The 26,394-nt window shown below is 42.3% G+C and overlaps 1 protein-coding gene across 3 annotated transcripts in view; it reads left to right on the top strand.

Moving 5' to 3' along the window:
• Positions 1-26,394, top strand: part of stau2 (staufen double-stranded RNA binding protein 2) — a 412,795-nt gene that overhangs the window by 244,261 nt on the left and 142,140 nt on the right. The window contains exons 12-13 of one of the 3 annotated variants that reach the window (XM_062021078.1): positions 21,909-22,282; positions 22,743-22,968. In XM_062021078.1, the coding sequence (XP_061877062.1) occupies positions 21,909-22,282; positions 22,743-22,784 (416 nt within the window). In that variant the 3' untranslated portion in view covers positions 22,785-22,968. Of the gene's footprint in view, positions 1-21,908; positions 22,283-22,503; positions 22,690-22,742; positions 22,969-26,394 lie in introns of those variants that run through there. The other 2 variants (XM_062021079.1, XM_062021077.1) reach the window with 2 other exon arrangements.

The following is a 26,394-nucleotide window of genomic DNA, read 5'->3' as shown; positions in this document are numbered from 1 at the left end:
CAGACGCATACCTCAAATTGATGCAGGCGACATATATATGAACATATGATCAACAATTCGCTAAAGACAGAACATCTTAACTGACCTCAAAATAAGATAAAGAGCCCAAAGACTGCACGCACAGTGCTACCTCCTTCTAATGCTCTACATACTACAGTGGAACCCACTTATCAGCGGCCTTTGGACTGACTGACTAATGTCAACATAAGCACTGGTCAATATAACAGAAATCGAAACTGAGACCAACCTTTTCATTCCCCTTTACTTGCTACTTCGGCAGGGTAATACTAAAATGTTTTAACCTATGGCAGTTCAAGATCGTTTTCCTCTATTTGTGCATACTTTTTTCATTATTCTTCTGTTTTCCAATGCTATTGTAGCTCGAGATGGGTTCCAAATTCGGTTCTAGAGCCTGACTGCCTCTAGGTAACGTAACACTTTTCCATTCCAACAAAGCAAGAAAAAGGCGTTCAAAAGTACAGTATGGCTCCTCTTTTTAAAATGTGCTAGCTCGATGCTAAATTACATTGGATTTGCCATAAACAAACTACTGATTACTAGCATTTGTAATCTTACATAGCGATTTCAATACCTGCAATTTGGAAATCAAAACTTCAACTAAGATGCACAGTACAATCAAAACAGTAATAGTGTAGTAAGTACAATACTTACAGTTCAAACACTTGTTAGGGCTCAACAAAAGAAACGACTGGTACATTCAACTTAATGGCAAATACTACTTTCTGGCTATGGCAAAACACCCTAGTTGACACACTACTGCCATCTGACATCTTGGAATTGCAACTGCATGCAAAGTACAGTACTTGCAAATGAAACACAGAAGTGCAAGAAAACAAGATGACTAAGCAACTCTGTTAAATTTGAAATAAAAATGTCGATGTAATTTTTTTTTTTTACGCAATCTCTATTTATTAACATATTTGTAGACACACAGAAGTACCGAAAATTGGCACTGTTGAGTGCCTGTATATATTCTCAGGTACGGTATCAATTCAAATGTGAAAGGTACCCATCCCTATTTGTAGCGACGGGAGTATTGTGTATAGTCCTTAGTTGGGATTTAGAAGTTGGGCTATATGGTGCAGTGTCGTTTACCTGCTAGTTCAGAGCCATAATAGGTAATAAAGTAAGAGAGATCCCTTGGGCTCTCAAAAGCAGTGGTCCATATATGTTGACGGTGACTTAAACAGGCTCTTTTTAATAAGAAGAATAAAAGGGTGGACCGGGACTTTATGCGTTGGTTGAGAAAGATGGGTTGGCAGTAAAGACGGGACAGAAATAAGTGTCCTGTTTTTGCATAAATCCTATTTTCTTAATGCGTGTCATAAGCCTCGACAATAATAAATAACATATATCTGCGTGTTAAAAATAGCTGACTAAAGACAAAAAGTACTAGCTACTTTTAGCCCAGCTCCAAAATGTTTACAGAAAACATCTGCCGTCTTTAGTCACCAGGTTATTTGAAGAAAAATCCTGGATTGTGTTTGAAATATACATAAACAGCACATACCTTTTATGACACGCTTTTTATGTATTGATTTGCATGGGAATGTGATGACCCGACAGGACTTGTTTTTGTTTAGTTTTGCAGTGGGAGGTAGAACTCAAAGTACATGAAAAGCGTGAATATGGAAGCAGCTGCTCACCGTCAGCTGTATTTTTGTCAAGTTTGCCCATTTGTCATGAATCAAAATCTAAAAAAGTAGAATCGCTCCTAGCCGTTGGTAGTCAAACCTTCTAATTTAAGACTTGCTTTCTGTTTGTATTGTTTTTTCTTATAGCCGGCAGAGTTTTTCCCCTTACCTCCTCTAAATAAGGGAGTTGAATTGAAACCTTTATGGCTTTCTTGAATTGAATGACATGCTGCAAACTATAAAGTAGCTGGTTAAATAAATGAGCTCAAACAGATCCGTATTTTGAATTAAAATGCACTGTCATCGCCCAAACCCCATTGAGGCCTTTGGCAGCGCTGCAGTGCCCTCACACGAATATCCAACCACAGTCTGGAAAAGGGAATAAAAGGCATGTTCCAATTTTGTACAAAACAAGACTCATTGCTAAATATTGTTGTTTGCCCGACGCTCAATGTGCACACAATATGCAGATTAGAAGTGAGCAGCATGGATGGCTTTCATGTGCTCTGGTCCAATTTGTCAAGAGATAAATCTTATAAATTACATTCAAAGAGAGATGTTTGTTGTTTGGTGGTTTTGGTTTATATGGCAGCTACAGACAATGCCTACCACCCTAACACCAAGCAGAGCCTTCTGGGAAACGTCCGAGCCCCCCGTTTGATTAGTGTCTTCACCTTACTCCTTTTCTTTTGACTTACCTATCTGCTAATTCACTTGTTATGACACACGTTATTTAAATAACATTTGTTACACAAACAACATTTACAACCCATTTAAAATGGAAACGACTTGTCAATGACAAATGGCTTTTAAGTGTGTTGTTAAGTTGTCTTTTGTTGCCTGTTGTCATGATTGCCAGTTCGCAATAAAAGCAGGAGGAACACAGTTTTTCTGACTCATCGCTAAGGATTTAAACATTGTGAGCTTACAGTTCAAGTTATTGAACCATGGAGATGCATATGAAGATGGACACATTTAATTTGAATAAGGAATATGTTTATAATTGATTTAGCTTATATTGGACATGATTTATTTATTTATTACAACTAAAATATAAAACCATCATGCCAGGTGTAAAATTAAATAAAACTCTATAGCTACGTTTCCACCAATCGAACTAACTGTAAAGTCCGCCTTTTGTGCTCTGCAGGTGGCTTTTTTAGTGGCATATTCTGAACATGAACCTAAGCAAAAATCTTGACAAACATTTACAAATTGTTTGCTTTGTCAGTTGTAACAAAAAGCTGAGAACTAGGCAGTTTTTTAATTGTATAATAATTAGTGCTGTCTAATGATTCATATTTTCAAATCAGATAAATCGCACTTGTGGTTTTTGAGTACTCATGATTAATTGCAGCAATCACATGTTTGCTAAATAATTAATTTTGAAAAAAGACCCCAACATTTCGTCATGTAATTTTATTGTTAAAGGACAAAAAAAAAAGTAAATGAGTAATCTATATCGATTAGTTTATTCGCGTAATCGGATAAAACACACAATGCATATTTTAGGAAAATAGTTGAAATATAATTCCTTTTTTTGTTTTTGTTTGCCATAACCTTCATTTTTTGTCATAAACATTGAAATTGCACTTAAAAAGTGCAAAAAAAACCTAAGCAGTTTGCTGCCTCACAGATTACGGCACCCACACTTAGAGGTGGAGGAAATCATAGATTTTTAGATGGATCACAATTCAGATATGGACGATTATAGAATCGATTAGTAAACGTCAATAGTCGATAATCGATTTATTTACTGCAAATAAAGTAATGCAGACAGTTGTAAAATTTGGATGACTGCAGCGAGCCACCTCTCCGAGAGATTCAACCAGCTCTCAGGCACTTATGGTCCAGTTTTGCACACATTTTCATCATCACATCATTAATTTAATAAATGCGGGAGTTAATCAATCAATCAATCAATGTTTATTTATATAGCCCTAAATCACAAGTGTCTCAAAGGGCTGCAAAAGCCACAACGACATCTGCGGTACAGAGCCCACATACGGGCAAGGAAAAACTCACCCCAGTGGGACGTCGATGTGAATGACTATGAGAAACCTTGGAGTGGACCGCATATGTGGGTACCCCCCCCCCCCTCTCTAGGGGAGACCGAAAGCAATGGATGTCGAGTGGGTCTGACATAATATTGTGAAAGTCCAGTCCATAGTGGATCTAACATATTAGTGAGAGTCCAGTCCATAGTGGATCTAAGCGGTCCATCCCGGAGCCCGACTCTGGACAGCCAGCACTTCATCCATGGCCACCGGACCTGTGTCTTCCCCCTCCACAAGGGAGAGGGGGGCAGAGGAGAAAAGAAAAGAAACGGCAGATCAACTGGTCTAAAAAGGGGGTCTATTTAAAGGCTAGAGTATACAAATGAGTTTTAAGATGGGACTTAAATGCTTCTACTGAGGTAGCATCTCTAACTGTTACCGGGAGGGCAACTGGAGCCCGAATAGAAAACGCCTATAGCCCGCAGACTTTTTTTGGGCTCTGGGAATCACTAATAAGCCAGAGTTCTTTGAACACAGATTTCTTGCCGGGACATATGGTACAATACAATCGGCAAGATAGGATGAAGCTAGACCGTGTAGTATTTTATAAGTAAGTAGTAAAACCTTAAAGTCACATCTTAAGTGCACAGGAAGCCAGTGCAGGTGAGCCAGTATAGGCGTAATATGATCAGACTTTCTTGTTCTTGTCAAAAGTCTAGCAGCCGCATTTTGTACCAACTGTAATCTTTTAATGCTAGACATAGGGAGACTCGAAAATAATACGTTACAGTAATCGAGACGAGACGTAACGAACGCATGAATAATGATCTCAGCGTCGCTAGTGGACAAAATGTAACGAATTTTAGCGATATTACAGAGATGAAAGAAGGCCGTTTTAGTAACACTCTTAATGTGTGACTCCAACGAGAGAGTTGGGTCGAAGATAATACCCAGATTCTTTACCGAGTCGCCTTGTGTAATTGTTTGGTTGTCAAATGTTAAGGTGGTATTACTAAATAGATGTCGGTGTCTAGCAGGACCGATAATCAGCATTTCCGTTTTCTTGGCGTTGAGTTGTAAAAAGTTAGCGGACATCCATTGTTTAATTTCATTAAGACACGCCTCCAGCTGACTACAATCCGGCGTGTTGGTCAGCTTTAGGGGCATGTAGAGTCGGGTGTCATCAGCATAACAGTGAAAGCTAACACCGTATTTGCGTATGATGTCGCCTAGCGGCAGCATGTAAGTACTTAGGAGTGCAGGGCCAAGAACCAAACCCTGGGGAACTCCACACGTTACCTTAACATAGTCCGATGTCACATTTTTATGGGAGACGCACTGCATCCTGTTAGTAAGATAAGAGTTAAACCAAGACAAGGCTAAGTCTGACATACCAATACGTGTTTTGATACGCTCTAATAAAATGTTATGATCGACGGTATCGAAAGCAGCGCTAAGATCAAGAAGCAGCAACATAGATGACGCATCAGAATCCATTGTTAGCAATAGATCATTATTAGGGATGATGTTTGATAAGAAATTATCGAGTTCGAGCCCATTATCGAATCCTCTTATCGAACCGATTCCTTATCGATTCTCTTATGGAATCCAGATAGGTTGTTGTATATGGAAAAAAACACACAATATTTGGTTTAACAAAAGCTCACTTATTTTATAAGAAAACTTTTTTTTTAAAATAAATAAATAAATATTGACTGTTACCCCCCTAAAAAAATAAAATAAAAACATATTGACTGTTATTACCCAAAGTATATTAAGTGGAATTTTTTAGAAAAACAAATATATACAGTAACACAAAAACAACCTGTCTATGTGATCCTTGTCCTGGAGGGAAAATGAGGGACAGACACAGCATAGAATTAGGGGGGAAATTAGCTGAATGTGAAGACTAGGGTGTCTGTTATTAAGTCTTTAGCATTAGTATGTGGGATTAAATAATGGACTGGATTAAGTAATGAAGTTAAACATTGTACTGATATGATCCACTTTAAGAGGTTGCTCAAATTAATAGTGCTTACAGGGTACAAAGAAGAATTATGAGAAATACTTTCAACCTTGTTGAAAATAAGATATTCTTCATCTCAGTATATTAATGACTGAATTAATTAATTACATATTACACAACTGTTGTATATACTAATTCACATGTGTTATTTTATTATAAAAAGGTCAGTAAATGATGTATATATTTGTAAACGCTCTGAAGTGGGAAAGGGGTAGGATTAAAAAAGCTTTACTTCTTCCTACTCCTTTTCGAACATGATGTAAAGTGAAATGATATGAAACTGTGATGTGTTATGCTGTAAGTGTGTTCATGCACGAAATAAACTAAAGAAAGAAAGAAAGCACTAGTTTATTAGACAGACCTGCAAACTTTGGAGTGGTGCAGGCTACAAGATAACGTTAACGTTATCAGACACATACAAAAAGGCTAACGTTAACGTTACCGTTAGCCACTGACTATGCTTAGGTAACGTTAGTCTAGCTAACATTACTGCAGTCCTGGTTGACATAAGCGGTAACCTTATTTTAGCCTAAAGGCTACAAGTGAGCAAATTAACCGGCAACAGTTAACGTTAGTTACTCATCGCCACTATCACTGGAGCTGGGGCTGCAGGTTTGAAGCAGAGGAAGAGGGGCGCGCTTCGTCATCTCTGTCGCTGCTTCTCCACGTGTCGAAGACACGACACAGTTCTCGAACGTTCAGGTTATGTGCAGCCTGAAAATGTTTCAACATGCTTGTTGTACTTTCCCCCTTACATGAGAGCGAAGCCTGGCAATAATTGCATATTGCCCTTTCCTTGTCGTATTTTTTTGTAAAATGAAGCCATGCCTTGAGGCGTTTTTTCCGGTCCATTATTTTTGCTGTTTGTGTGACATCACAGGAAATGACGTAGCTCATGACTGAGCTACACAGGAAATGACGTAGCTCAGTCATTAGACTGAGCTACGTCATTTCCTGTGATGTCCCACAGGGCATTTCCTGTGGGACGGGATTCGTTACCAGGGATTCGAATAAAGAACCAACTCTTTTTCTTTACTATAGTGGCCTCGATAACGGGAACCGGTTCTCAAAAAGGGATTCGAGTCCATGGAATCGGTTCTTTTCTTATCGAACAACCGGGAGAACCGGTTTCGAACATCATCCCTAATCATTAGTCATTTTTGCGAGGGCTGTCTCTGTAGAGTGATTTGCCCTGAAACCGGATTGAAAAGGTTCACAGAGATTGCTAGACACTAAGTGTTCATTTAGCTGCTGTGCCACAATTTTTTAGAGGATTTTTTAAATAAACAGAAGGTGGGACACCGGTCGGTAGTTTACCATGAGGTCAGGATCAAGGTTAGATCTTTTGAGCAGAGGATGAATAACCGCTTTTTTGAATGCTAGGGGAACAGTGCCAGAGGAAAGTGATACATTTATAATATTTAGCACTGATGGACCTAATAATACAAAAAGCTCCTTGATAAGTTTCCCAGGAAGTAAACATGTTGTTTGTTTTATCCCACTTACATGCCGTAATAATTCCTCTGTTATTTAATCAAAAAGAGAGACTATTTTGGAGGGCAGTATCCGTCGTATATACAGTCATATCTGTGTTAATAGAACCCAGTTGTAGCTGGGATGCGTTGTTTTTAATCTCCTTTCTAATGAGTTAAATTTTCTTATTAAATAAATTCATAAAGTCATCTGCCGAGTGGGTGGAGCTACTGGGAGGAGTCCCTTGTTGGGTTAGCGATGCTACTGTACTAAACAAAAATTTATGATCGTTTTTGTTGAGGCGGATGAGATTTGAGTAATATTTAGCTTTAGCTAAGGTAAGCATGTGTTTATAAGTTATTAAACTATCACTCCATGCTTGATGCCTCTTGTTTTCATGTTAGCATTTAATCTAGCGGACTGGCACCAGTCAGTCTGCCGTGAGTTTATCAAAGTGCAGTTATCGATTTCAGTTTTTACATAATTTTATTTTAAAAGGGTCACACTAACCATCGGGAGTTTTGCCGCCATCATTATTATTACCATTTATCGTTACATCCCTACAATATAGTCTTGTTTCCTGGTAAAAAAAATCCAAACAGCGTGTCTTAGTAGTTGATTGATTGATTGATTGATTGATTGAGACTTTTATTAGTAGGTTGCACAGTGAAGTACATATTCCGTACAATTGACCACTAAATGGTAACACCCGAATAAGTTTTTCAACTTGTTTAAGTCGGGGTCCACTTAAATTGATTCATGATACAGATATATACTATCATATATACTATCATCATAATACAGTCATCACACAAGATAATCACATTGAATTATTTACATTATTTACAATCAGGGGGGGGATATGGACAGCAAGTAGTGGACATAGAGAGAGAGAGAGAGGGAGAGGGAGAGAGAGAGAGATCAGAAGACATAAGAAAAAATATCTGCATTTGATTGTTTACATTTGATTATTAGCAATCCGGGGAAGGTGTTAGTTTAGGGTTGTAGCTGCCTGGAGGTGAACTTTTATTGCGGTTTTGAAGGAGGATAGAGATGCCCTTTCTTTTATACTTGTTGGGAGCGCATTCCACATTGATGTGGCATAGAAAGAGAATGAGTTAAGACCTTTGTTAGTTCGGAATCTGGGTTTAACGTGGTTAGTGGAGCTCCCCCTGGTGTTGTGGTTATGGCGGTCATTTACGTTAAGGAAGTAGTTTGACATGTACTTCGGTATCAGGGAGGTGTAGTGGATTTTATAGACTAGGCTCAGTGCAAGTTGTTTAACTCTGTAATGGCCATAGGGGTCCATCGATATATATATATATATTAAATTGCCAGTCACAGTTAACTTGTGCTCAGCTGGGAAAATAAATATATATATATATACTTATGTCATCCATTTACTTATTATAAACTGTTACAGGCGTATTTAATATAATCATATTAATATTAAATATGTACGTAAATAATATGTGGGGATATAAAAGGCATCCGGTTCTATCAGACCGGGCGGAAGCGGAAAGTGACGTCACTAACCACCTGGAGCACCTGTCAGACACAGTGTTTTTGCCACGGAGCCACTTCTTGGAATAATCCGCCTTTTTGACATTTTTGGTGTGTTTTCCATTGGCCTGTGGAGAACCGGGAGAACAGAGACTCTTTCCAGGAGGACTTTGAGTTGGATGCGCAGACTCGGTACCGTGAGTACACTGCTGCGGCTTTCAAACATTTCATCGCTTGCCCATACGTGAATGTCACGCTACGTGCATGTCACGTACGTAACTTTTGGGACTTTGGGGAAATATATGTGTTGTATGAACTTTGGGCTGTGGGACTGAGTGCATTGTGTAGGGGTTTGATTTATATTGGCGGGTTGTATGGACGGGAGGGGGGAAGTTGTTTGCTATGCGGGATTAATTTGTGGCATATTAAATATAAGCCCAATCGCCTTGTGGCTAATAGTTATACATGTCTTGTGTTTATTTAATGTATTAATCATTCCCAGCTGAATATCAGGTCCCACCCGTGACTCCTTAATTGCGTAGTGGCAAAGACACCCGGGGAACTTGGGTGCGTTTGTTACAGAGTGGTGGCCCGTACGGGGGGGCGGGGCTTAGTGTATCATTGATATCAGCGGCTCATATTTTCGTTGTTTTTAGCGAAGCAAGTAGTATATAAATATTAATTGTCTTGTTAAAATATAAATGTATATTGGGTTCACTTTTTTTCCCTAAATAGTCAGCAGTGTGACACACACACTCCTATTGTGTCACCATTTTTTTCCCTACATTTTGACACATATATACATCCATTTTCTGGTACATAAATACATACCATTTTTATACATTTACACACATAGACACTTACATATACGACAATTAATAAATACTTACACATAATTTGTTTAATTGGAGCAATGTCGACCAGCAGCCACTCCCTAATGGAGGAAGAGGACAGACAGGACTTTGCTGATGCAGCCCAGGACTCAACTCCGCCCCTTGACCCTTTCCGCCATGTCACCAGTAGGCCCAATCAAAATGGTGTTGCTGAGCTGACTAACTTGCTGGACTCTATGTATTTAGAACAGTCCAGACAGGATGCGGCAGCAGAGGAAGAGGATGGGGTGGAACCAGAAGCTGTCCTGGAGCAACTTCTAACGCTGCAACAACAAATGGACATTCTGGAGAACCGACTCACAGAAGCGGTCGACAGCACCCTTAACCGGGAGGATGGACTTAGGGCAGCGATGGAGGCCATGGCGGCAGAGATGAAAGCCTATGTGGACACGAAGGTGCAGAACTTCGACCAAGCTGTCGTAGCATGTCTGCGTCGAAGAGATGAAAGGTGGGGCGAGGAATTAAAAAATACCCTTGCTAAAACCAGAAGGTTTTGGCGACCAGCTAGCTTCTCCACTCCTGCAGCCACTATACCAGTCAGCCACCACCCACCTGTCATAGACATCACCTTCCCTATTACACCTGCTGTCACCGCCAGACCACCTGCTGTCACCGCCATTGCACCTACTGTCACCGCCACTGCACCTGCTGTCACTGCCAGACCACCTGCTGTCACCGCCAGACCACCCATCAGGATGGAATTTCCCCAGTTTGGAGAGTCCAGAGGCTCAGCCGATGTCACCGATTTCATCGAACAGTGTGAAAACTTTTTAGCACTCCGCCCTCTGAGCGATGCTGAGCTGGTGGGAACACTCAATGCTGTCCTTAAAGGTCCTGCCAGGAGTTGGTGGTCGGCAGCCCGCAGTAACATAACCAGCTGGTCTACATTTAAGCAGTCGTTCCTGGAAGCCTTTTTGCCAACTGACTACCAATCCGAGATTGAGATGCAGCTCCACTCCATTCTTCAAACCCCTAATCAGTGCTTGCAAGATTTCGCATATGATTATCGTACCCTCTGCCTGAAGTGGAGACATGACATGGAGGAAGCCGAGATCGTGCGCCGCATACTCGGTGCCTGCAATCCCAGGTTGGCCAGTGGTCTACGTGGAATTGTAACAACGGTAGAACAGCTGGTCAAGGTGGGCTCCCTGATTGAACGAGATTGGACAAATAGTAAAGACTATTGGAGTCGTGTCCAACAATGCAACCCTCCAAAAAGATCTGGCAAGAAGATGGAGCATGGGCCGAGTCGAATTGGGGCCGACCTTGCCGCTGCTATGGGCGAAAAATCCCTCCTGGTGGTCCCTATTAGCATGCGCGCCTCTAAAGGAGATGGAGTCCTGGACTCCGGATGCACGTACTCGTTAATGAGTCATACATTGTGGAAGGCTGTGAGGAAGTGCGGCGAGGTTCTGGAGCCAAGCGGAATTCCAAAGTTTGTTATGGCTAATGGACAAGTAAACCAAGCAGTTGGAAAAGCCACCCTGCTCCTCAATCTGCATGACTGTCATAGCACCGTACAGATTCATGTGATGGCTGATGGCCACTTATGTATGCCCTTGTTGTTAGGTCTCGACTTCATGACCACATCACAAATGGTACTCAAACCTCATCTCAGGAGGTATGTCATGCCAGGAGGGAGAGAATTCAAATTTCTCCCCAAAGGCAGAGAAATGCTTCGCTGGACTCACCCTGGTCCCTCCATTAATTTTTACATGGCCATAAATGAAGAACCCCAAGTTAATCAGTCTGCCATCCCCCTCCTCGAATCCCAACCTGAGGTGGTGCGACCACTGCTGCAGAAGTGGCCAACTGTGTGGACTGAAACTACTGGGGCCACCAGGGTAATTAAACATCAAATCACCACCATGGATGAGATGCATGTGAGGAAGTGGGCTTACAGAGTGTCCAGTCAAAAACAAGAAATAATCGAAGAACAAATCAAAAAAATGATCAGCACCGGAGTGATAGAGCCATCAACATCTCCGTGGGCCTCTCCTGTTGTTCTGACACCCAGAAAGGACGGAACACCCCGATTCTGTGTGGACTACAGGGGCTTGAACGCCAAAACCCAGCATGACGCCTATCCGATGCCCCTCATACATGAGATCCTGGAGTCATTGCAAGGTGCAAAATATTTCAGCTCCCTTGACCTGCAGAGTGGCTACTGGCAGGTTGCCATGGATGAGGATAGCAAGCCAAAGACTGTCATGATCACACATCTGGGCCTATATCAATTTAAAGTCATGCCATTTGGACTGCGCAATGCTGGGGCGACCTTCCAGCGTTTAATGGAGACAGTTCTGGGTGAGCTTAGGGGAAGAATCTGTTTTGTGTACATTGATGACATCATTGTGTTTTCGCAAACAGAAGAACAACACCTGCTAGACCTTGAGGTAGTGTTTGCAAAATTACAACAAGCAAACCTCACTCTCAACATCAAGAAATGTCACCTGCTTCAACATCAGCTCACTTTTCTTGGACACCTAATATCAGGCAAAGGAGTGGAAGTAGATCCAGAAAAAATATCAGCAATAACTGCATACCCCCCTCCCACAGACCTGAAGAGTCTTCAGAGGTTTCTTGGCATGGTCGGCTGGTACCACAAGTTCATCCCCAGGCTGGCCGACATTTCATCTCCTCTAAACCTACTAAAAAAGAAGGATGTTCCTTGGGAGTGGAGTCCTACCTGCCAGGAGGCCTTCGACCACCTCAAATCCCTTTTACAGTCTCCACCAGTGCTTGCTCAGCCCCATCCACAAATCAGTTTCCAGGTTCACTGTGATGCCAGTGACTTGGGCCTCGGCGCGGTCCTGATGCAACGCCTTGAAGGTGAAGAACGGCCAATTGCCTTTGCCTCCCGAGTGCTCCAAGGAGCTGAAGTCCGTTACTCCACTGCCGAAAAAGAGTGCTTGGCTGTGGTGTGGGCAGTTGAGAAGTGGAAACATTTCCTCGAGGGAACAACTTTTGATGTCTTCACGGACCACAGTGCTCTTGCCTGGGCATTCAACTGCCCTAAGACTTCGTCCCGACTTACACGGTGGACGCTGAGACTCCAGGGATTCACATTCAGAGTCCATTACAAAAAGGGCTGCTGCAATGTGGTGCCGGATGCACTGTCACGGGCACCCCAATCACCAGAAGGGAAGATTTGCCTTGTTGTCCCGAAAACCTACTGGTCAGATCTACCCAGCACACTGCAAGATCTCTCTGAGGCCCAAAAAACTGATACAACATGTCTGGAATGTGGACCTTCTGTTGACCAACCTACGCCTGGCCGGATACACCATCAACTTCAGCAAGGTGTGTGGTACCGGGGAGTACCATCTAAGTATGGCGGCTTCAATTATCAGCTGGTAGTGCCATTGTCTTTGGTGCCGCAGTTCCTGGCCTACTTTCATGACAGTCCATTCGGAGGACATCTGGGGAGAATGAAGACGCTCTTGAAGATTCTGGAAGTAGCTTGGTGGCCGACAGTAAGAAAAGACGTCTGGAGTCACGTCCAAGCATGCAGGACTTGTCAACAATACAAAAACCCCAACGACAGGCCAGCTGGACAACTCCAGTCCTCTACTGTCAACGCCCCAGGAGTGATGCTGGGGGTGGACTTCATGGGACTTTCCCCCTCAGTAAGGACCGGAACTCTGTGCTGATGGTGGTGGTGGACTACTACTCCAAGTGGGTGGAGCTTTTTGCCCTGAAAGACGCCAAAACTCCCAAGGTCTGCCAAATTCTCAAAAATGACATTTTCACTCGCTGGGGAGTTCCTGCATATCTTGTGTCTGACCGAGGGCCACAGTTCACAAGCCAACTGATGTCCCGTCTGTGCGAATCCTGGGGGGTAACCCATAAACTAACCACAGCTTACCACCCCCAAACCAACATGACAGAACGAGTCAATCGCACCCTCAAGACCATGATTGCCGCCTTCCTAGGGAACCATCATCAGGACTGGGATAAGTGGCTGCCTGAATTCCGGTTTTCCCTTAACACCGCTGTTCATGAGACGACTAGTTCAACCCCTGCCAGGTTGACTCTCGGGCGGAATCTGATGGGACCCCTGGAACGACTGGTGCACAAAGCTCCACCACCACACACATCTGCATATCACACCATACTTACACACACACACCTAAAGGACGAAGTGGAGAGACATGTAGGCGCGTCCAAAGCTCGACAAGCCAGATATTATAATGCACGACACAAAGATGTACACTTTGCAGTTGGGGATCTGGTCTGGATTAGGGCGCACCCACTTTCCAAAGCTTCAAGTAAATTCTCTGCCAAACTTGCACCCAGATGGTTAGGGCCTGTGCGGGTAGAGAAGAGGTTAGGTCCTGTAAATTACAGTATTCGTTGGTTGACTGATAAGTGTAAGGTGGATACTATTAATGTGGTAAACATGAAACCTTATTATGGTCCCCATAAGCCGCTGGCTGGGGGGGGGGAATGTAATGGCCATAGGGGTCCATCGATATATATATATAATAAATTGCCAGTCACAGTTAACTTGTGCTCAGCTGGGAAAATAAATATATATATACTTATTATGTCATCCATTTACTTATCATAAACTGTTACAGGCGTATTTAATATAATCATGTAAATATTAAATATGTACGTAAATAATATGTGGGGATATAAAAGGCATCCGGTTCTATCAGACCGGGCGGAAGCGGAAAGTGACGTCACTAACCACCTGGAGCACCTGTCAGACACAGTGTTTTTGCCACGGAGCCACTTCTTGGAATAATCCGCCTTTTTGACATTTTTGGTGTGCTTTCCATTGGCCTGTGGAGAACCGGGAGAACAGAGAGTCTTTCCAGGAGGACTTTGAGTTGGATGCGCAGACTCGGTACCGTGAGTACACTGCTGCGGCTTTCAAACATTTCATCGCTTGCCCGTACGTGCATGTCACGCTACGTGCATGTCACGTACGTATCTTTTGGGACTTTGGGGAAATATATGTGTTGTATGAACTTTGGGCTGTGGGATTGAGTGCATTGTGTAGGGGTTTGATTTATATTGGCGGGTTGTATGGACGGGAGGGGGGAAGTTGTTTGCTATGCGGGATTAATTTGTGGCATATTAAATATAAGCCCGATCGTCTTGTGGCTAATAGTTATACATGTCTTGTGTTTATTTAATGTATTAATCATTCCCAGCTGAATATCAGGTCCCACCCGTGACTCCTTAATTGCGTAGTGGCAAAGACACACGGGGAACTTGGGTGCGTTTGTTACAACTCTGTCCTCCACATTGAGCCAGCCCACTTTAGAGAAGTAGGTAGGAGTGAGGTGGGATCTGGGGTGGAGGTCTAGAAGTAACCTGACTAGCTTGTTCTGAGATGTTTGGAGTTTAGATTTGAGGGTTTTGGAGGTGCTAGGGTACCAGGAGGTGCATGCGTAATCGAAAAAGGGTTGAACGAGAGTTCCCGCCAGAATCCTCAAGGTGCTTTTGTTGACCAGAGAGGAGATTCTGTAGAGAAATCTCGTTCGTTGGTTAACCTTTCTGATTACCTTGGTTGCCATTTTATCACAGGAAAGGTTAGCCTCTAGAATGGAACCTAGGTAGGTGACCTCATCTTGCCTGGTTATAACAATGTCACCCACTTTTATGGTGAAGTCATTGACTTTCTTAAGGTTGATGTGGGACCCAAACAGGATGGATTCTGTTTTACCCAAGTGTATGGATAGCTTGTTGTCAGCGAGCCAGGTGCAAGTTCTACACAGCTCAGCACTGAGGATTTTTTCCACCTGTGACTTGTCCTTGCCGGATACCAGCAGGGCAGAGTCATCCGCAAACAAAAACAATTCACAGTCGCATGCCGATGACATGTCGTTTATGTATATTAGGAACAGTAAAGGTCCCAATATACTGCCTTGGGGGACTCCACAGCTCACCGAGAGGGGGGGGGGGGGCACGCTGCCGTTCACCTCTACCACCTGCTCCCTCCCCTCCAAGTAAGATTGCATCCAGCTCCATGAGGTTTTGTTCAATCCGATTGCTCTGAGCTTATCCATCAGTATAGCGTGGTTAACGGTGTCAAAGGCCTTCTGAAGGTCCAGCATGACCATGCCGCAGTATTTGCCCGCGTCCACCTCATGTTTGATGTGGTCGGTCAGATAGAGAAGACATGTGTCAGTGGAGTGGTTAGTTCTGAAGCCGGATTGGAATTTGTACATGAGTTTATTAGTGGCACGGTAACTATCGACCTGTTCATAAACTATTTTCTCCATTACTTTCGAAATGGAACTGAGAATAGAAACAGGTCGGTAGTTGCCAGGTTCCAATTTGCTTAGTTGCTTAGTTGTTGTTCTGATTGGATCCCCGCCGTGATTTACCCCCCCTCTTCTTATGCAGGCTACTGTGATTGGATAGATTCCTTACTTGTCCCACTCCTCTAAAGACAAAATGAAATATGATTGGATTTCGTCTATCAACATTTTCTTCTTGTTTTTATTTTGTCAATTTCATCTTTGTTTTCGTCAAAGTGCATTTGTTGTGATTCGTTATCGTCTTATTTTAGTCAAGGGAAAATACAGTAGGGTGTTGACGATTACTAAGACTACATTTTTTTGTCAACAAAATTAACCCTGTTTTTAGAGATGTACACCACGCCCCTGGCGACATACTATCGCTAACTCAGCAGTTAATTGGCTCAAGGAGACAGTTGTTTGGGGAATTTTCGTATTAAAAGGCCCCCTCAAAAATACACCTAATTTCTAATAAATACCTCACACTCACTGCAGTTGAGTATAGAAAAGCCTGTCAAGTCACAAATTCAGGAACTACGGTACATTTTTTTCTTATCCTGCATACACACACCCAACATCAGGTGTGCCCAAACATTTTCAGCGGGCGAGCTACTTTTCAAATGACCAACTTGAGGTAATCTACCTCATCCTCTTATTTATTTAGTCGTTAACAAAAACATCAGTTTTATAAATAAGTTAAAGGTTTTTAGTAAAGCATGCTTAACACAGACTACTTTCTTTCATGAAGACAAGAGTATAGGTTGGTATACTACCTGATTCTGATGACTTGCATTAATTGGAAATAAGTTCCACAACTTCGAATTTGCATTGCAGAGGAGAAAGAAAAGTCCTCCTTTCTGTCTTAGTACCACATGAAATTGGTTGGTTTTTGGTATCTTATTTGTCTAGCTTCCATACTTGTTTTTATGCACTTTACAAGAAATACATTGGAGGCAAACTCTGTAGCTTGCCAGCTTGTGAGAGCTAACTTTCTGAGACTCTTATTTTGCTAGCGGAGGCAGGATGGAGCAGCACTTTTGTTATGAAGACAGGAACTGTGCGGTTGGTCTTTAGACTTTTGACAGCAGGTATGTCGCGGGAGTCTGTTGAAATAAAAAGTTTTTCTCGCATTTTTGCAGGTCGTTTTTTTCTTCATACTGAGCTCGGAGCAGCCAGCTTCATCCCACAAGATCCTCAGCTGCCGTGAATATCAATCAAGTGACGCCATAGTGAAGATTGATTAATTTGCAAATTTTTAGGTCTATTTTTTTTAATGCCTAGCTGGCGATCGACTGACACACCCTCCGTGATCGACCGGTAGCTTTCGCTCCCCCTAATTGGCCCCCTGCCCTACTGAATGTGCATGTCCTTCCGGCCTTTGGCCTTTGTGAGCTGTGGGATGCGGTGTAACAACAAACAGGGAGGTTTAAAGACAGGAAGGGAGCGTAAATGAAAAGAGAAATTAGAAGAGTGATTTTTCTCCTGTCTATTCCCATGGACGCCGAAGCCAGGCTTTTCATTCGAGTTGCCACATTTCATTTCCTGCTGAGCATGTGTGTGTGCGTCGGTTTGTCCACGATTGTGTGCATGTGTGAACTATGCGAAGGTCTCGCTCGGCTGTGGTGATTTATAGGAGCGGGCTCTGGCCCTATCTGTTTTCGATCAGTCTCATGCTTGGTTCTGGCTTCCCTCCAGCACTCCCCAGGCCCACCGGACGCCGAGCATGGGCGGGACCCCTGGAAACTCGCACTGCTCTCCTTTTTTCTTTCATTCCCTCCTTTCTTCTGAGCTTCACCACTTATTCTGCCCATCTTCTGTTTTCTCTCACTTGCCCCCACTTTGTGCAAATTGCTCAGTCTCACGCGTCTAACAGCAGCTTCAAACTATGGCTTCACATTGCAAACATCCTCACATTCACACCCACACACGCAGACCAGCACTCACATGGATTACATTCTCTGCCCCCACCCCCTCTCAGAGCCTCCGCCCATATCGCTCTTTGGCCGCGGCTGATGTCATGTTGGCCAGCATCTTTCCTTTTTTATGAGGCTGCACAGCAAATTCACAGGCAACTTTGTGCAAATTTAAATCTGTGACTGGAAAGGGAGGCAAAGCCTGTTGTGTCATCGCTGGCGTGGGGGAAATTGCTGTTGTGTGAGTAATAACGCCTGGATTTCATAGCCCCCTCCTGTGCCCGCTTCGTTTGTTATAAAGTTGGACAGCGGCTTCTTTAGATTCCCAGAAACCACTGACTAAGGTGCAAGCGTGCAAATGTCCGTCTTTGTATGTGTGATGGTCATAGTAACTAAAACAGGAAGTATGCTGTCAGTCAGCCGCTCGCTCCAGCACTTTCTTCCCAGCTGTTGGTCCATATACACACAAACAAGCACAAAGACACACACACAGATGGTCTTCCTGTCTCTGGTGACCTTGGCTGGACTTTCGGAGGTTCGGCATGGTTTTCACATCCACTCCTCCTGGCTCCCTCACTTTTATCCTCTCTCACTCCCTCTTCACATCTCCTATTTGTCTTTCACGACGTCAGATATTATTTTAATTGGAGCCACAGAGTAACTAAAGTAGTCTACGTCCCCGACAGAGTTTTTCCTCCATCCACCTGTCGCGGCCATTTCAGGAAAGTGATGTCAGAGCGCAGCGGACGCCAAGATAAACGGATGAGATTTGGATAGGGAGGGTCTGGAAAGCGGAGTGTTGCTAAGCCTGTTTGAGCCGCAGCGTGTCTGGATGGAGCCGTGTCCTGTTAAAGAGAAGCCACAAAACAGATGCTTTGGCCTGTTAAATGCAAATCGCAGAGAACATTCTGTTAGGCTACAGAAAAGCACTTGCAGGATGCGAGACACAGAACCTACGCTTTGTCCAGACGTTGTGGCTTGCATATCCCTCAGTCAGAGAGCAAGGATTCCTAATTAAGGGATAATCATCCATACAGATTTACTAATTGCATGTTTAGTCTATGGAACAATGGCCAAAGCTGCCCCGCTTCTGAATTGGTTTCGGAAGCCCTGTAAAGGCTCACAATCTACAACATGTCTTAGTCCCCCCACCTCTTTGGGTTAAGGCGTTCAAAGTGATTCCAGTTAGCAGAAGTGCTGTTTCTCATCAGTGATGCAACGCTAGCCGTTGTGTTGATATTGGTAAATGTGTCTCTGCTCGCCTTTCCGAATGAGGAAAGAGGCGGCGTGTCTTTCCCAGCGGACATCTCGACCGAGCCCAGAACTGCCAAACCACACAAACTGATCAAATGCTACTTTAGGAGCCAACACACACGGCGACACACATATGTAGGCACAAATGAAGTTGTGTCGCTGTCATTTTAGTGGTTCTGTACCATTGTGATGTTTTACTTCTTATGGAATACCAGAAGTTTTGTAAGCTCTATTATTCCCAAACAAAATGAAAACAGCCAAGACTGGAAAAAACACCAGTTTATGAATTATAGACTTGTTTCCTTAGTTCCACAATTTTCCGAAATCAGAAAAGGTATTTAACAACAGATTAAACAAATTTCAAGATAAAAGTGCAACGGTGGCAGACAGCCAATACGAATACAGAGCTAAATTGTCAACATTGATGGCTCTAATAAAAAAAATACTAATGCAAATGATTGTAAACTGTGTGCAGCTGCAGTGTTTATGGATCTAACAAAAGCATTTGACACAATTAATCATAATATCTTGATTAACAAATTGGAACAGTTTGGCATCAGAGGGTTGGTCTTGAACTGGGTAATCAGCTACTTAACCAACAGGAATCAATACTTGAAGCTGGGCGAGCACACGTCTGCAATTGTATATGTATCTTGCTGTGGACCTCAAGGATCAGTACTGGGACTAAAATTGTTCAGTCTCTATATAAGCGACATTTGTAAAGTTACAAAGGACTAAAAGTTAGTATTGTTTGTTCTAGGTAGAACCCACAGAAGTAAATTCAAATAACATAAGAAATTAACAAACTAAAAAGATGGTTTGACACAACAGACTAACCTTTATATCTAAAAACAAACAAACAAACAAAAAACACTGTAATAATGAATAAAGCAAAATATGTTGTGGTTCAAAATATACTCTATATTCTCTACTGCAAATTACAACTTATTAGTTTTCCCTTCATGTGAACTTGATTGATATTTGTTTTATTTATTGTTTTGTGGATTGAAACAGGAGTGAAAAAATGTGTTGGAAATTTTTATGAAAGGAAAAGGGGTAGGATTCAGTCAGCTCTGCTTCTTCTTACTCCTTTTTGGAAATGTTGGAATTTGAAATTGTAAACTCGTAATTGAAACACTGCAACTGTATGCATGATAGAAATAAACCAACCCCAATACCAAAAATTATATTATGTCTTATAGTCCTCAGTTGATCTTTTCAGAGTTGCATTTCGGTGACAACGTTCCTCAGTATTTTCTCACAATTTCTAAGGAGAGATTGCAATTTCTAACACCCGAAAACTCTTTTAGCTTTACATATTGATGGACAAGAGGTGGGATTAGACAAGTTCATGCTTCTTCCTACTCCATTTTAAAAGTGATTGAATAGCTCTGTTTTCAAAATGTTGACTTATCTGACTTATTATTTGACTAACCTGAGAACCATTTGTGAGTTACGCATTTCGGAAGTATAATTGCCTTGATGCAAAACATAAATGTCCATTACAGAAGACACTGGTTGTCAGCACGATGTTGTGCTTTATGGTATTCTATCATGTTCAAATGCATTGTATTTACTTTAGTTTCTCACCAATGCCGTTCCTTCCTTTTAAAGGCCTACTGAAACCCACTATTACCGACCACGCAGTCTGATAGTCAATCAATGATGAAATCTTAACATTGTAACACATGCCAATACGGCCGAGTTAACTTATAAAGTGCAATTTTAAATTTCCCGCTAAACTTCCGGTTGAAAACGTCTATGTATGATGACGTATGCGCGTGACGTCAATCGTTGAAACGGAAGTATTCGGACTCCATTGAATCCAATACAAAAAGCTCTCTTTTCATCTCAAAATTCCACAGTATTCTGGGTTGGTGAATCTTTTGCAATTTGTTTAATGAACACTGAAGACTGCGAAGAAGAAAGTTGTAGGTGGGATCGGTGTATTAGCGGCTGGCTCCAGCAACACAAGCAGGAGGACTTTGAATTGGATAGCAGACGCGCTATCTGACGCTAGCCGCCGACCGCACGGATGATCGGGTGAAGTCCTTCGTCGCACCGTCGATCGTTGGAACGCAGGTGAGCACGGGTGTTGATGAGCAGATGAGGGCTGGCTGGCGTAGGTGGATAGTTAATGTTTTTAGCATAGCTCTGTGAGGTCCCGTTGCTAAGTTAGCTTCAATGGCGTCGTTAGCAACAGCATTGTTAAGCTTCGCCAGGCTGGAAAGCATTAACCGTGTTGTTACAGGTCCAGGGCTTAATAGTATTGTTGATTTTCTGTCTATCCTTCCAGTCAGGGGCTTATTTATTTTGTTTCTATATGCAGTTAAGCCCGATGCTATCACGTTAGCTCCGTAGCTAAAGTGTTTCGCCGATGTATTGTCGTGGAGATAAAAGTCACTGTGAATGTCCATTTTGCGTTCTCGACTCTCATTTTCAAGAGAATATAGTATCTGAGGTGGTTTAAAATACAAATCCGTGATCCACAATAGAAAAAGGAGAGAGTGTGGAATCCAATGAGCCAGTTTGTACCTAAGTTACGGTCAGAGCGAAAAAAAGATGCATCCTGCACTGCACTCTAGTCCTTCACTCTCACGTCCCTCATCCACAAATCTTTCATCCTGGCTCAAATTAATGGGGTAATCGTCGCTTTCTCGGTCCGAATCGCTCTCGCTGCTGGTGTAAACAATGGGGAAATGTGAGGAGCCTTTCAACCTGTGACGTCACGCTACTTCCGGTACAGGCAAGGCTTTTTTTATCAGCGACCAAAAGTTGCAAACTTTATCGTCGATGTTCTCTACTAAATCCTTTCAGCAAAAATATGGCAATATCGCGAAATGATCAAGTATGACACATAGAATGGATCTGCTATCCCCGTTTAAATAAAAACATTTCATTTCAGTAGGCCTTTAATAGTCCTTCTATCTCTCCCAGCCCCAAAAGGTCTTCTCCATCTCAGCCCTGACGTCTACCAGGAGATGGAGGCCAGCAGGAAGCAAGGGGGCAGTGCCCCAGCCCCTAACAGGAGTGGTAGTAGCGGTGTGTCCATCAACTACATGGGCTCCAAAGATGCGAATCCCTGTGCCGCCCCGCTACCACCAGGACACACTCCTTCATACTACAGCGCTCCATCCTCCTCTTCTGGGCCGACAACCACCATGGCCAGAGAGCTGCTGCTAAACGGTCAGTCGCCGACCGTCGACGCTCCTGCGCCGCCAGTGAAGGGGAATAGTCCGCCCTTGGCCTGTGGTGGGTCCGTGCAACCTGCGCAGCAGCTGGAGTACCTGGCTCGCATTCAGGGCTTCCAGGTAAGTTGCACTACTACTTAGGTCTTGATAAGTTAAAAAATGCATAGAGATAGAGGGAACATCTATTTCTGGTGAGGCAAATGGAAAAAGGATAGCTTTTGAATGTCCTCTATTCTGAAAAATTTACTTTTCAAAGATGTTATAAAAGTAATATGCTTGTTTGAACACCAACCAAGTGAAAAATCGCTCATCCCCTTGTTTATTTACTCTATTTTCGGAAGGAGAGGCCCACAGATGGACGATTTTGAAATTCTGGATTGTTATGACATAATAAACAAAAAACCCTCTTTTTATTGTATTATTTTATTTAAAACATATTTTTATTATTAAAATGTAAAAAGTAAAATGTATTAAATATGTATTTAAAACAAAAGTTAACTCCTACCTAATGCATATGATGCTGTCCTTGACCAGACCAGAGCTACATAACGCCGCCCCATCTCTACATCCATATTTTCAGGGACAGCTTTGTTTGGGGAAGAAAAGAAAAAAACATCTTTAAAAAAGCTTGGAGCTGTGGCAACTGTCAGCAACAGACATGGACATTTTTTTCATATTATTTTTATTGAGCAAATAAGCTAACCTAGCATTACAGCCTGTTAAAATGTGAGTGTACTGTAATGTTAGCACTGTGGCTCACGTAGTGTTGCTAACATTTGTGTCCTCTTGTCCCACTCTTTAATGTGACATTGTTGAAATATACGACATCTATTACATTTGACTAAGTTGTAGTTTACTGTACAGATGAAAATCTAAAAATTTAATATTGTGCAAAATGTCCGGCAGCACGGTGGAAGATGGGTTAGTGCATCTGCCTCACAATACGAAGGTCCTGAGTAGTCGTGAGTTCAATCCCGGCCTCGGGATCTTTCTGTGTGGAGTTTGTATGTCCTGCCCGTGACTGCGTGGGTTCCCTCCAGGTACTCCGGCTTCCTCCCACCTCCAAAGACATGCACCTGGGGATTGGTTGATTGGCAACACTAAATTGGCCCTAGTGTGTGAATGTTGTCTGTCTATCTGTGTTGGCCCTGCGATGAGGTGGTGACTTGTCCAGGGTGTACCCCGCCTTCCGCCCGATTGTAGCTGAGATAGGCTCCAGCGCCCCCGCAACCCCGAAGGGAATAAGCGGTAAAAAATGGACGGATGGATGGATGTCCTACATCCATCCATCCGTCCATTTTCTACCGCTTGTCCTGTTCGGTGTCAGTAATTAAACTTCAAATGTGAAACTAATATGAGACATAAGCTCATTACATGCAAAGTGAGGCAAGATTTTCAATTTGAGGGTTTCATAAGCTGTTAGCCATAATCAACAAAATTATATCAAAAGAAGGCTTAAAAAATATTCAGTTGCATGTTGTGAGCCTTTATTTATCAGTTATTTAGTTATTTATTAGTTTCACCTTGTAAATATATTTGATGAATAAACAAATCTTTGTACAACATCTAAGAAAGTGGATAGAGAGCACAATAGTGCTTCTTAGAGCCAAACACTCTGTCAGAGAGAGGCATTGACAAACACAAGCTACAGAAACACAAAACGGCGTGTTCCCGGAAGGTCTTACGACAAGTATTCATACACACACACACACGTTGCAACTTCCATGTTAATCCCAGTACTAAAGTCATCCATTAGGATGTCAAAATGAGACTTTAAAGTACCACTGATTTCAGTGAGTGACTATGCAAGTCTTTCCAAAAATCATGAAACACACTCCTACCCTAACTTGCCTCACACACTGTGTGGTCTTGGCTAACCTGTGCGCTTAGAAAGAAGAAAAATCACTCGCACGTATATGCACTCATCATTCCTTTTATTAAAGCACGTGCGCCTAGCATGTGCGCCTGTGGTGAGACATCGCAAGAACAGACATTTAAGACATTCAAACCGCTCAGCAACACCTTCTCTGTTTTTTTCTTTCTCACTGAACATTATTGGCAAGCTATGGATTTAGACCTTCATTATCACTCAATCCAAACACATGCATATCAGCAGTTGCTCATATAAGCTACTTTTTATACATTTTTTTGAGAAATATTTGGACTTCAAACGACTGAGTGTTCCTTTGATAGGCATTATTGTTGCTCTGAGCTTGTGTGCGTGCGTGCGTGCGTGCGTGCGTGCGTGCGTGCGTGTGTGCGTGCGTGCGTGCGTGCGCGTCTCTGTGTGCGTCCCTGCGTGTGCATGGGTGCGTAACTCGAGACAGCCTGGCAAAGCCCAAGCACACAAATACATATGTACACATGCATGCAGCAGGTTTTGGTTAGCGGAAATGAAGAGTCAGGATAAGCCGGGGTGTCTTGTTTTCTACATGTCAAATGTGCTTTAACTTGCATATATATTTGACTCCCTTAATTATGTGAATGCTTATGTAATTCCACACCAAAATTAATATATTTATTATTCTTATTCTTCCTCCCCCGTAACGTTTTTCGTCCGCCTACTCCTTCCACATTTTTCATTTGAGGTAATAAACACATCAGAACGTGAGAGAGGAATCCAAGCTGTAATTGAGACATGTAGGCAACACTGTATGTGTTTTATTGCAGGGATGTTTTACATCATGGCGGTTTGTAATGAACCCCTCTGGTTTAAGGCGTATGTACTGTATTCATTTGTGTGTATGTGGTCTGAACACACACCACACATCCTAAATGTTTTAGCCACAAAAATGCACTGCCCTTGTTTTTCTACTAGATGCATAGTAGACATGTCACTTTGTGTCAGTCTGTCAATAATATCAAGCAGCAAACACTCCATTTATTTGTGTAATGTGATGATAACATCCTGGTCTGATTGTAATTTAATTATGTTTTCCAAGTCAGAGGATTACAGTGACTACTCAAGAAAGCAACTGATGCGAAGCAGCTCATGTACGTTCCAGGCATTTAGTTCCAAAGACAAATGCAAGAGTGAATACCTGCTAAGCTTCCTCTTTTTTTGTACATTTCCATGCACTAAATTAGTCTTAATTTTTCAAAGTTTGTTGTTTTGTATTTTCACACTGACGTGTGAAGTCCCACTGTCCATGGACTCTCTCTCATGCGACTATTGGTCATACGCAGTGTGCCTCCTCTACACTTGGGGGTGCTTGTTTACTTTTTGCAGAATATATGTATTGTTTTACATTACGTCTCTAATGGCAATGCTGTAGCAGACCGCATCAAGAATTTATCCTAGATAGCACAATAAACATGACGCTTCTTTTAAGAAGGTCTTGGAGCGGATGCAGGTCTGAAGCAAAGACTGGTGATAGAGAGTTGTTTTGAAGGAATTTTCGGAAGGAGAATTGAAAGAAAATGTTCAAATGTCCCGAGGGTCATTAACTAAACTCTGTGGATTGATGGAAGGAGTTTTGAGTCCGAAGCAAAAGACAGTTTGTGCCACAGCTTCAGATGAGAGTTGCTATTGTTCTGTACAAGCTTTTTTCATTTGTACGCTAGTAGGAGCTGCCTGTCAGTAAAAAAAAACCGCCAAGATAGTGTTACGAGCAACTTATTTGGAACGGAAACAGCACAGCCAGGTAAATGGTTCTCAAACCTTTTTCACGAAGTACCACCTCAGAAACACTTGGCTCTCCAAGTACCACCAATCTACCAACATTTAAATACAGTAGTGTAGTAAGTCTAAGTATTCATTAAAAACAAGGCAAAGGTTTTATTCAACAAATGTATTTAATATTTTTGGCTAAGCCACAAAATATTTTCAGCTCTGTAGTATTGCTTCCTGTTGGTTAAGTAGCTTCTAACCCAGTTCAAGACCAACCCTCAGATTCCATACTTTTCTAATTTGTTTATTAATATACTGTGATTGACTGTGTCAAATGCTTTTGTTAAATCCATAAACACTGCAGCAGCACATTTTTTGCTATCAATTTCATTGGTAATCTCTTCCGTTATTTCAATTAATGCCATTGATGTTGAGATGTTGGCTCTGTATTGGTTGTCTGTAAGTGTTTCATTTTTATTTATGAATTTCTCCAATCTGTTGTTAAACAGTTTTTCAATAATTTTAACTATTTGTAGAAGTAGAGAAACAGGTCTGTAGTTTGTAAACTGGTGTTTGTCACCAGTCTTACAAATTGGTACAACATTGGTACGACTTTTGCTGT

Source organism: Entelurus aequoreus, linkage group LG15 (genome assembly GCF_033978785.1).
Source record: "Entelurus aequoreus isolate RoL-2023_Sb linkage group LG15, RoL_Eaeq_v1.1, whole genome shotgun sequence".
NCBI classification, from domain to species: Eukaryota; Metazoa; Chordata; class Actinopteri; order Syngnathiformes; family Syngnathidae; genus Entelurus; species Entelurus aequoreus.
The sequence above is the reverse complement of the archived record's forward strand: the minus strand, read 5'-3'. Positions and strand labels throughout refer to the sequence as shown.